Below are 12,002 nucleotides of genomic sequence, written 5' to 3'. Positions count from 1 at the left end.
CCCGCCGGGTGGGATCCGAACCCATGACCTCCAGAATACCGGTCTATATATATATATATATATATATATATATATATATATATATATATATATATATATATATATATATATATATAAACAAGTGGTAATGGTAAACAAGGATTAATTCTTCATATGCGGTATTTCGTTAAAGCCGGGTTCGCTATAAGTCGTCTATACTATATTAGCCATCGCTGCCTTCAGGCTGCTACTGGTCCTTCAACATGACTTCTCAAGCTATGCCTCCCAGTATTTTTTTTTTTTTCGCGTATTCACTTGACAGGTGTTCGGGGGCCCGGACATCTCGTCGCCGAAGCTGGCCGAGATCTGCAGCTCGTCGAGCAGCACGAGCGAGCTCGTGTCGCACGGCAACACGATGGCGGTGCACTTCCGCAGCGACAGCTCGATCCAGGGTAAGGGCTTCCGCGCCAGTTACAACTTCGACCGGCGCGGCTGCGGGGGCCGCTTCTCGACGCCTTCGGCGGTGATCATGTCGCCCGGCTACCCGGCCAACTACGACGCCCAGGACGACTGCAGCTGGGAGATACGCGTCGCGGAGGGTCACGTGGTCAAGCTCCAGATGATCGACTTCAGCATGCCTGCCAGCGTCAACTGCACCGACAGCTACCTGGCGGTGAGCTGGGAACTCTCACTGCTTAAGTAACGGCGACAGCTGTATTGCATAGTAGCTGCCGGGAATGATGCACGAGGCGCGGCCTCTTGTGTCGCGCGTAAAAGGCGATACAACCGTCAAATTCCATCGTTTTAAAGGCGGAGCACTTTACGGGCCCCGCTTGTCGTCGTAGCTCGCCTGGGGTCACGACATATAGCCACCGCAGTCACAGCGTCATGCACCCAAACAGAGGCTTCGAAAATATCACCGCTTCCCCAGGTCGGGTTCGAACCTGGGTCTCGCGTTACGAATCCGATGTCTATCCCATTGCGCCACTGAGGCACGCGTTAAATTGTTGAGGGGGGCCTTTGCACTGCGCCGTTGCCACGGAGGCTGCCGCTGCTAGGCCGCAAATAGGCACACGATAATATAAAATAAAGAAAACATAATAAATTAACGCATTAATAACTCCAAGTTAATGAAAACTCTGTCCAGCGTCTGTTTATAGGGCTTTTGATAAGGCCCCTGTATTTTTCAAAGGCCGCGCAAACTATTGTACAAAGAGAAGAGAGAATCTTCTCCTCGCCCTCTACATCTCTGCTTACTCTTTCTCTCTTTCCTGCTCCCCTATTGGACCAGGCTTGACACGTGACCTCCCGCGAGTTTCTTTTTCGTCAGGAAACGACGCCATTAGGCAGCGTACTACTAAAGGCGCATATGTGGTGGCCTCGGCTGCATCGCGATACCGACATGCTGTGCCGTTGGCTGCTCCGCAGTATGGCAAAAGGCGATCAGCTGTTGTCCTAGGGCTGAAAAATCACAAGAAATGACACCGAAGGGCGAACGATTTGGCTGCATTGCACCAGGAGAAAAAGCTTTGATTTTTACATAGGAAGGATTCGTGAGTCAAGCAATCAGTGCTATGATCGTTCATGCATACTTGCCACTGGAAGTACTTTATAGGAAGGTCGGGCTTGACACTGACGTTCAGGTAAAAAAAAAAAAAAGCAGCATGACGTTTCCGTCGAAGTTGTCTCACACGATTCTAAGAATAATGACAGCTCGATCGTGTCTAGCTCGCTCGTATTGGGTCAGGTGTTCGAAAACACCCGCGTTAATTTCCACTAAATCTTTCATGTTCGCGATTTTCTTTCCATTTGCGAGCATTTGCAGGGGAAGAAAATATGCTTAACCAGAGAGCAAATACGTGTTTGATCTTTTGCCTTTAAATTTAATTCTTTTCACTTGAACACTATGGTTATCTGTAGGCGAAATTTCGGCTTCCTCGTCGTTCTTTGTGTTCGGAGAATGTATTTTTTTATTTACTCCATTTTTGTGCACTTTCCTGACGAATTTTGTTCATGCGTGCATACTTATCATGAGAGAGCTTAAAGTTTTATAGTTGTTTGTTTGTGAAGTGCTTGTTGTAAACGTACACCCTCTGTCAAAATTTTCTAGGCCAATCCTAAGCCTTCTGGACCACAAATAATTCCAAGAATAAGATTTACCTTTAACTCTGACAAAATTATTTTAGGACAGTGTATAAGAAAGGTGTTTTTTCTAGCTTTCGGGCATAAAATGTTTCAGCCAAGCTCGGGCGTAGGCTTGTAGACTGAATTTTTCGCTTCATGAGCATTTCCCGCTTGGCCTAGAAAATTTTGACAAAGACTGTACTTGTCAGGAATGGACACAGGGAGGTCCGTTCGCGAGTTCACCGTTAGACATTATTTCGAAGATAATGCTTCGACCGTTCCTTCGGAACAGGGCCCTCATGAGGACCCTGTGATGTAGCATACAAAATAGTGGTGATAAAAAAAATAAATATCGGGGGCACTGATAACAGAGAATAGCACCACGCATACGGAAATATTACCATGTGAACAATGATAAGTCCCTGTGTATGCTCTGTTGTGAACAAAATGTCCTGTTTTTTACAACGAGCATGTCAGCATGAGTTTTCGCAAAATAAGGACGACCGAAGGACGATAGCGACAGAATATACTAATCAGAAAGCCTTACACCGGTTTTTTTTCCTCTCTCGAGTGGTAAGAGACGGGGGCAGCCGCCAGCTCATTCTCTATACGGCTGTCAGGAGGTCCCTGATGTAGTTGTACAGACGCGGTAACACTTCCGGCATTCAAAGGTCGCATTATGCGCGTGCCGACACTTTATATGATCTAGAAATTCGCGTTACATGAAGCCCTGTGCCTATCATTTGAATTGCGGCCACCTCTCCAGGTTTACGACAACATGCGAAGCGGAGACAAACTTTTGCTTCGTCACTGCGGTGACAGCCTCCCCCAGCCCGTGAACATCACAAGCTCAGGCAGTAAACTACGCCTCCGGATGAAGGCGTCGGGAAGCAGCGCGGGCAAGGGCTTCAAGGCGAGATACACCACGGGCAAGTATGAGCTGGTCGGATGCAGAGGCGCTGTCACCCATACGACAAAACAGCAGCTCTCTTCTCCCGTGGCGTACGTACGCCACGGCAGAAGAGAGCTGCTGTTTTATTGCTGTGAACGTTAGTGGAAAACTCAAAATGGATGTGACGCGCTTTCTTCAGTTTCCATGAGTGTTTTTTTTTTCTTCAGGAGTAGACACTCATCGAGGCATCCATATTTCTGAGTTGGCCTCCTTTCCCACCTTCCCCCTCCCATCCCCTCCTATTTTGTTTTCTTAAAAGTTTCAATGAGATATCACATTCTTTTATAAATTTGGTGATTAATATGATAATTGTTTCGGTTCGATGTGCTAATTTGTGTTTGAAATTAATGCATTTCCAACTATTTGCGTTCTCATGAATATTTTTAATTTATTCGGCTCATTTTCCAAGAGGCTTATTGATTGATTGTAGGGTTATCTCGTACACACGGGCTTTTTTGCTTTTCGCCTCCATCAGAATAGCGGCCTCCGCGGCCGGCCATCGTACCCGCGTCCTCGTGCTCAGCAGCTCTACGCCTTAGCCACTGAGCCACCGCGGCGGGTTTTTCCAAGAAGCGGCTCATTGTTTAAAGGGGGGGGGGGGGGTATCTTGATTCGACTACCTCACTTAAGACCTCATATGTGTGACGAATGTAGCAGCTACTACGAGCGCTATACTGCACCGACTATTCCGTGGACTGGAGTGGTCACGTAAAAGTGATTCGCCCGTCGGAACAGCCACGCACACATTCCGGATTGCTGGTGACTTACCCAAAACCATAAACCTACCATGCTCGTGCAGAATGTGGAGCCACACTGAATGCTGACACGAGTGGCACCATCTCTACACCGGAGTATCCCCACTTCAGCCCTGAAAGCGACTGCTCCTGGATTATCAGCACTTCTCAGCCAGGTAAGAGAACAACCCAACGCCCCTATTAGGGGCGAACCCCCTTGGGGGCTGGGGCTGTTGGCTCCTCCTGTCGTCGTCGTCGTAATCGTCGTCTCATGTAGTCATGGTACTAAAACACCTGAAAACTCGTTTACTCCTCGCGCTAGAACGTAACGCGTACAAAAAAAAAAACCGGGACACTCGTTTACGCCTCGCGCTGCAACGCTTCGTAACGCGTACTCAGAAGACACCGAGACACTCGTTTACTCCTCGCGCTAGAGAGCTTCGTGCTTCAAAAGACAATAGACTTTTACATCAAGGCTGTATAGGTGGTATTCATTGAAAAGTTCAACGGTCAATTTATTCGATTGGCAACCCTGGAAATGGCCACGGACATGGCGGACGCGCCGCGGACTTGCCGCGGCTTGTGCCACAGCGTCCGCACCCGAAAAAAAAACAAAAAACACCGGCGTATGTCGCCTGCTCCATTACAACCCGATTCTCAAGGGTGGTGTCAACAGAGTTATTAATCGCACTCACATTGGACTCGAATCATTACTTTGCGTCTGTGGGGCAGAGTTTGGAACGTCCAACACAGATCATGCATGCTTAGCACGGACAAGTACGGCCATCCCGCGGAGCCCGACGTAACCAGTGACGACGCACTCACATGGTTGCCTGCATGCGTGCCTCGCCAGTGAATACAAGCAATACCTCTACCCCCCAACGGTTTTATCTCGGTTGGCAAAAACGCCAATGCGCCAAGAATACACTTATACGCTGCATGCTTCGCCCCTCCCCAGGTTTCACGTTAGTGGAGATGGCCCGGGATATTTTCTCAGAACAAGGTTGCGAGTTCGCGCTGTAACAAAAACTGAACAATTCGTGCCCCTTTCCGGCATGTTGTGCGTGAACACCGCACTTGCTACGCACAGTCCCGCAACCCCTTAACAGCTAAGCCGAATCTGGTTATGACGAAGCGGTATCGGGGCACTGAATTAGTTCATTATATCCGATATTTGGTGTAACGGTAGAGCGAAAAATCGGCTCAAACAAATCGGCAATCTGGCTTGCGCGAAAATCCTAGATTCAAAAATGCATTATTCTGGGCTTCGAACCCACTATAAAAGAGGTAACCGTTACCTGTCTCTTTGTGGCATTTAAAACTATAAATGGAGTGGAACATGAAAACCTGAAACAAAACCCACTATAAATGAGGTAACCGTTACCTGTCTCTTTGTAGCATTTTGACTGGAACATGAAATAGTGAAACAAAACCAGTCAAAAGCGCTTTTGCTCCGGACGGCCAAAATTTCCGTAATTTTTTTCAAACGATGAAAAAAATGCTTGTTTCGCCTTTCAGTTCTTATTCTGCATTTTTTATGCTAACGTTCGAGTTTTGAGCCTCGCGCGAACCACATGTTTCTGGGTTAGAGTCGATATCGACCAGGTGTTGCGATTTCGGGTTCGTGTTAAAAATACTAACTGCCACTCAAATAAATTTAAGCGTGGCCAACCAAAGTTCCCATTTAGTTCACTATAGCCCATAATTCGCTATATCAGTGTTCGTTATAACGAGGTTCATCTTACACGCAACAGACTTGCTTTATATACGTATCTTCAAGGTAAAAATAGCAGATTAAGAAAATTTTATGCGGGCAGGATTAAGACCAAAGCAGCATATTTGTTTGAAAATACCGCTGGACGCGCTAGCCAATTGAGCTTTCATCCCGACGGACACGTTGATGTGGTAACGGCTATGGTGTACTTACGTCTAATCTTTTGCTGGGAGCCCCCTTTACAATTAACTGCCTTGATTTCAATTTTAATAGCATATAAACTGGACATTACTAGATAGTGCCTTTTTTGAACCGCGAAAGTATATGATCAACAGCGAAAACATTATTTAGGGCACGAAAAACCATCTTCATTCTTGCGCATGACCCCGTGCCAGTTGGTGCATTCAGCACCATAAAAGTACTCTATTTCACGTAGGTCTCATAAGAATTATAAAACCTGAAAACAGAGAACCTCGAACATAACCTCTTTCAAACAATTGCCCGCGTAGGGCTGCGAACGGGGACATTTCCGGCCCACACTTAAATCTCTACTAGCGGAACTGCAAATAAAGGGGAACCTACGCACAGTACACTGGGGGAGGGCGGAGGGAGGCACCGAGGAGGGCGACTGGTTGAAGACGAGTATCCCAAGGCTTGCTCGCTCGCTCAGTAGTTATCATGGTAGTCGTACGGCTAAGTGCGCCGCTCCGCTTTCCCTCCTTTTACAGACGAGCAGGTGATCCTGACCATCACGCACTTGAACATGCCGCGCTCCGACTGCGACCCTTCGAACGTGACGCTGCGCGACGGGGACAGCGCACAAGCTCCGGTGTTGCGAACCCTGTGCACGGCCGAGCTGCCCGCTGCCATTGTGTCCAGGGGAGGCGCACTGTTCGTGCGGGCAACGCACGTGATCATGAGGGCAGTTTACGCCGCCTTGCACTCCGGTAAGGCTACTACAAGAAGGGTTACTGCCACAACCTAGCATCCTATACAGTCACTCTACTATAACCGACTCTGGAATAATTGGACTTTTTGTTCGCAGTTTTAGAGCGCAAGATTGAATCATTAGGGATTCTAATCTTTATTTTTCGCACGGTTCCTTATCTGGGCTTCCTTTTTTTTTTCACGTGCTTCATACCTAACTTCCTGTTTACCTTAACTCTGGAACGGTTGTCTGCACGTCTTATTATAGTTTCTCGATGCTTTCACTGACACATTGTGCTTAAAACGCAAGCAACGAGTTATATTTCACTCAGTCTGGCTAATCTAAAATAGGAAAAGCGAATGAGCCAGCTTAAACGTTTTTTTTTCCCAATATTTGAAATTTATTTACAACGTAGTCTACAAGCGCGTCCCGTATTTAGGTCAGGTGGCCACTGAGTGTCCAAGCCAAATTTTTGCGCCCGTCAGATAACGCATAAACTCGATCTATAGATTTTTTTTTCTGTTTTGGTCTGGGTTTTATTTCCAGATTTGAAGGATGTCTCTCGAGCTACATCGTGGCTATTGGACACCTTCCTTTAAATTTAAGCAATAAATGCATTCCGTAGCCATTAAAAAAAATATATCGCATCACGAACAACGCAGAATTTCATCACGAACAACGCAGAATCTATCAGTAGTTTCTCCTGAAACGAGTATATCCCGCTGTTCGGATCGGTGTAGTCGATAACTAAGGCTTTTGAAGTGCTTCCAGGACCGAAAGAAACCTATATAGATTGTTTATAGGCGGACGCCTTTTTCGGCGAAGCTCACCCAGTTTCGATTCCGGTGAAGCCGCCTTACTCGGCGCCATTCCGGGGCGGCTCCTCCTCGCCACGCCGACCCCTCTTTCAGGCTGACAACGGCGGTAGAGCCGTTATCAGGTGATTGCGGAAAATGAACACGAGCGGGAATTGGAGCAAAATTGGAGCAAACATGACCGACTGACTGATTTTATTTATTTATTTATTTATTTATTTATTTATTTATTTATTTATTTATTTATTTATTTATTTATTTATTTATTTATTTATTTATTGTGGGGTTTAACACGCCGAAGCCACACCTGGGCTATGAGGCGCGCCGTAGTGGAGGGCTCCGGATTAATTTTGCCCGCCTGGGGATCTTCAACTTCCGCCGAAATAACGAGCACACGCGCGTTTTCGCTTTCCCCGTCCATCAGAAAAGCGGCCGCCGTGGCCAGGAACCAAACCCGCGACCTAATGCTCAGCAGAATAACGCCTTAGTCACTGAGCCACCACGGTGGGTCTAAACTCATTTTCGTATATCAGGGAAATAAAATGGGGATATGCATGCCAGGGGACCCCCATTTGTGTACTGTTACAGTGTATAACGTGAAGGAATAGCCGCTGGTTAACTATAAAAATGCGTGACAGCGTCCCAAAAGTTCGGACAACAAACAATTAACGCCGAAAAAAGGTGCGCATAGGGTTACAGTGGCAGATATAAAACCCCGCTTGTAAACTCTAGGATTCGGCCGGGGGTCGTGGCGCGCCCCTGTAATCCAGCTACTCGGAGGCCGGGTCTAGAGGACGGGGTGGCACCGGGGGCTCTGCTCCATGGTCCCCCATGTTGACGGGGCGTCCGCGCTAAGTGAGGCGTCTTTATGGCGGTCCCGGGGGAGCCCGGGGCGGCCAGGTTGCCTAAGGAGGAGCGAACCGGCCCAGGGCGGAAACGCAGCAGGCAAAAGTTCCCGCGTCTCGCAGTAGCGGGACCGCGCCCCCGAATGGGTGCTGTGGGGTAGCCCGGATGCCACGCTCGGACCTAGACCTTTTTTTTTTATTTTGCCGTGTTCACAAGTTCTCAGTTCTTCTAAATCAGTTTTCTAAATTAAAAAAACCCAGCAAACAAAACAAACGTAGGGCATCCCTGTAGCCACTTTTAGACCTTGACTTTTTTTTCTTTGCAGTGTTTGCGGCTTGCAGTTTAGACTCTGGATGAGTTTTAGAAATTATAAACCCCATGAAAGAAACCGATACATGTGGTTGATCGGAAAACCTCTATTAAAGGCGCGCTTTGGGCGTTGATATCAGGCTCACCTGCCCCTCTTTGGAAGTGTACTTTTTCCCGGAGAACCTAGGTCCTCGCTGGGCACTGGTACTCTAGCGCTCAATTTTTACGCGTTTTTTTTTTTTTTTTGACGCATAAATTTTTTAATGCTGTTGGGACCGAATTTTGCATTGTTGTGTGGCGAAAAAGTGTGTCGGAAGTATTTCCTGCTGACCTCCAAGGAACCTTAATCCAGGCGCACTCAAACTACCGAAGTTTCCTTTTTTTCCCAGAGAAGCTGTCAGCCTATAGTCACTTTTCTTTCTTTCCCTCCCTCCCTCCCTCCCTCTCTCTCTCTCTCTCTCTCTCTCTCTCTCTCTCTCTCTCTCTCTCTCTCTCTCTCTCTCTCTCTCTCTCTCTCTCTCGCGCGCGCGCGCGCGCGCTCTCTCTCCCTCTCCCTCTCTCTCTCTCTCTCTCTCAATAGCGTATTGGACAATCCTGGCCACGTGCGCCTCCTTCTCGCGTAGTACTAGAAGAATCGCAGAACTGATGAATTGTGTTGGTAGGCAATCTAACAAATACTAAACTATCCTTATTTTCTTAAATAATGCGTAAAATTGACTCAAGAGAACATGCTGCAGTAAAAAAGCCGCACACAGTGTTACACACCAACAGAACAGAGGAGGTGTACTGGGCAACGCCTACCCCCGTATTTTCTGTTTCGTGCAGTCCAAAGAAAAAAAATGGTTCAGCTTGCACTAATGGTGTAAGGCTGGAGAGACAGAAAAGCTGGGGGTCGACCTATCTTTTCCCCACACTGAGAGCTGATCCCAAGAGAGAGGGAGCAGCCTCCACATCACGAGCGCTGTACTCGGGATCTCGCGCTGTTCACTGCCGTTTAGGCACTGCGGCTTCGGCGCGGTACTCAGGGCTGGATCGTCGCCGTCTCGCATGGTGTCGAGTAGCGACACAACGGCTTTCGTGCTGCGCTTCTTCCACCTCTAAAGGTACACACTTCTTAGGCCGGCCGATGTTTTGCGGGAGTGCAAACGATGTGCTTTGCTTGGAGTCACGAAGTGTATTCGCTGCAGTGACGTGCACTGCGTCCGCGCAGCGAATGCCTCGCACCGGAGGAGTGTTCTCTCTCTCTCTCTCTCTCTCTTTTTTTTTTTTTTGCAAGCATGGACGACGCCAGGTGTTCCTCTCGAGGCGTACGCTCACGTGCCCTCAGTATTATAACAGTGGCTCGATCAGTATTATAACAGTAGCCCTCAGTAGCTTGGTCCATTGGCGTTTTCAAAAAAATAAAAAAAAAAAATCCCCCGGCGCGAGTCGCCCGGCGCAACCTTTGCGCAGTGGCGTTAGCAAAAATATATACTGAGTTCACGTGAGCCTGCGCATCGTGAGGAGCGCCCGGCGTCGTCCAGGCTTACGCGTTGGCTTGCACCACGTGTGGAGCAAAAAAAAAAAAAAAAAGAAAGAAAGTTCTGCAGAAATTCAGAGAATTATCTACTAATGCGTAGCATTCTTATGCTGCCTGTATTGAGTATGAGTTTTTGCAGCCAATTTTTTTGTTTTGTTCTAAAGCCTGTCCGACCAATGATTTCCAATTACGATATTATAACTATTACAGGTGAAACTTCCGCGAAATCCTCAATATTGTGAAAACGCCATACGTTATACGTTTTGACATTTTCCGTTTTTTTTTTATTTTTTTTTTCAATATATAGCTCGACCAATTATCCCCATTTACGTTATTCTAACGATTGCATTTGGAACTTTCGAGAAATTTGCATTATTGTGGAAATGCCATGTGGTATACGTTTTGACATTTCACGTCATTTTTTTATATTTTTGTTATTTTTTTAGTTTTTCAAAATTTCGTTCGACAAATTATCTCCATTTACGTTATTCTAAGGATTACATCTGGAACTTTCGAGAAATCTGCATTATTGTGGAAATGCAGGGCGTTACACGCTCTTGGTTGTGAGGGTACTCGGCAAAGAATGCTAGGCATTATATATATATATTAAAAAAAAATCCCGTGCGACTGCGCCGGCGCCACGGGGTCGGCGACGCAGCCTTTCGCGACTCCGTCCCGAGCACATCGTTTGCACTCCCGCGAAACATGTGTTGGCTAAAGGAGTATGTAATTACTCCCGAAGAAGAAAAAGCGCTGCGCGAACGCAGTCTAGTCGCTGCTCGACACCATATGAGACGGCTACGATCCTACCACGAGTATCGCACTGAAGCTGCAGCGCCTACACAGCAACGAAGATCGGAAGATCCCGAGTCCCGGCACTCGTGATGTGGGTCCGCCCTCTTAAGTTCCGCTGTCAGTGTGCGGAGAAGCTATGTCGACCCCCAGCTCTGCTGTTTCTCCAGCCTTGCACCGAAAAGCTGCGCCGTGTTTTTCTTTATTTTCTTTTTTTTTTTGCTAAAGCCAGTGCGCGAAGGGCCCAGCTCAAGCTTCAACACCTCTGCTGTTAAAAAGTTCACAGCGAGCGAGGTGGACCAAGTTTTAAGAAGGAAGTCGAAGAGAGAGGAATAACTTTATTGTTTCCCCAGAATGGGGTCAGGGGTGGGGTAGGCTGGAAGTTCTTTTCCTCCCTCTTCAGCCATCGACCAGGAGCCCCTGCTCCTTGGCGGCGGCCTCGGCCATCCGGAGAGTCCAAGACTGAGACTCGACGTCGGAGCTGATCAGTATCGTATCCGGTGTAGTTATCATTCTTCTTGCTTTATCTGCGGTGATGACAGCAGGGCAGGCCCAGAGCATGTGTTTCAGGTCAGCCCTTCCGGTGCAGTATACGCATTTGTGGCTGTGCAGTTCTGGATAATAGTCACTGCACAGTACGGGGTTGGGGTACGACCCCCTCTGTAGTAGTCTCCACGCATCTGATTGTTTTTTATCTAATGTTTTGTGCGCCTCTGAGTATTTTAGCCTCCCAAATCGGTAATGATCTATAATTTCTCAGTAAGTGACCATGCGTTTACTGCCGGTTCCGGGCGAGGGCTGCTCCGTGGTGCTTCTTGCGCTAGCTCGGCCGGTTAGTCCTCGAGCTAGGTTGTAAGCGTCCTCGTTGCCGGGTAGGGCTGTGTGAACTGGTGCCCATAATAGTTGTGCTCTTTTGAGCCTTTCTCCGTTATATCCATTCATAATTTTCAGCGCTTCAGTCGCTATGCGTTATCTCGAGAAGTTTCTGACTGCCGTATTGGAGTCACTGCTCATATATATCTTGTCTGGGTTGATGCTAGCGCCATGGCAATGGCTCCCCAGTCTCATGTGCTTTAGCGGACTGAGCCTGAGGTTATCAAGTGGCCGTGCTGGTCAACCGCCGTTATTGCCGTGGCAGTGCGGTCTCAATATTCAGCAGCGTCGACGTATATCGCGTCCTAGGTTGTTTTTTTTTTTTTTTTTTTTTCAAAGCGCTTGTGGATATCCGTGGTTCTTTCTTGTCTGCTCTCTTGGTTATGCACTGGGTGCATGTTCCTGGGTAAAGGAAAC

The 12,002-nt window shown here is 47.7% G+C and overlaps 1 protein-coding gene across 1 annotated transcript in view; it reads left to right on the top strand.

The window, feature by feature from the left end:
- LOC144179721 (cubilin-like) overlaps positions 1-12,002 on the top strand; it is a 158,025-nt gene that overhangs the window by 65,374 nt on the left and 80,649 nt on the right. Inside the window, 4 exon segments of the mRNA XM_077708164.1 lie at positions 302-652; positions 2,870-3,032; positions 3,855-3,965; positions 6,232-6,450. Of these exon segments, the coding sequence (XP_077564290.1) occupies positions 302-652; positions 2,870-3,032; positions 3,855-3,965; positions 6,232-6,450 (844 nt within the window).

This window comes from Haemaphysalis longicornis, unplaced genomic scaffold, assembly GCF_048455015.1.
Source record: "Haemaphysalis longicornis isolate Haplotype H1 unplaced genomic scaffold, Haemaphysalis longicornis Haplotype H1 scaffold_4, whole genome shotgun sequence".
Taxonomy (NCBI): domain Eukaryota; kingdom Metazoa; phylum Arthropoda; class Arachnida; order Ixodida; family Ixodidae; genus Haemaphysalis; species Haemaphysalis longicornis.
This window is presented reverse-complemented; position numbering and strand designations above follow the sequence as displayed.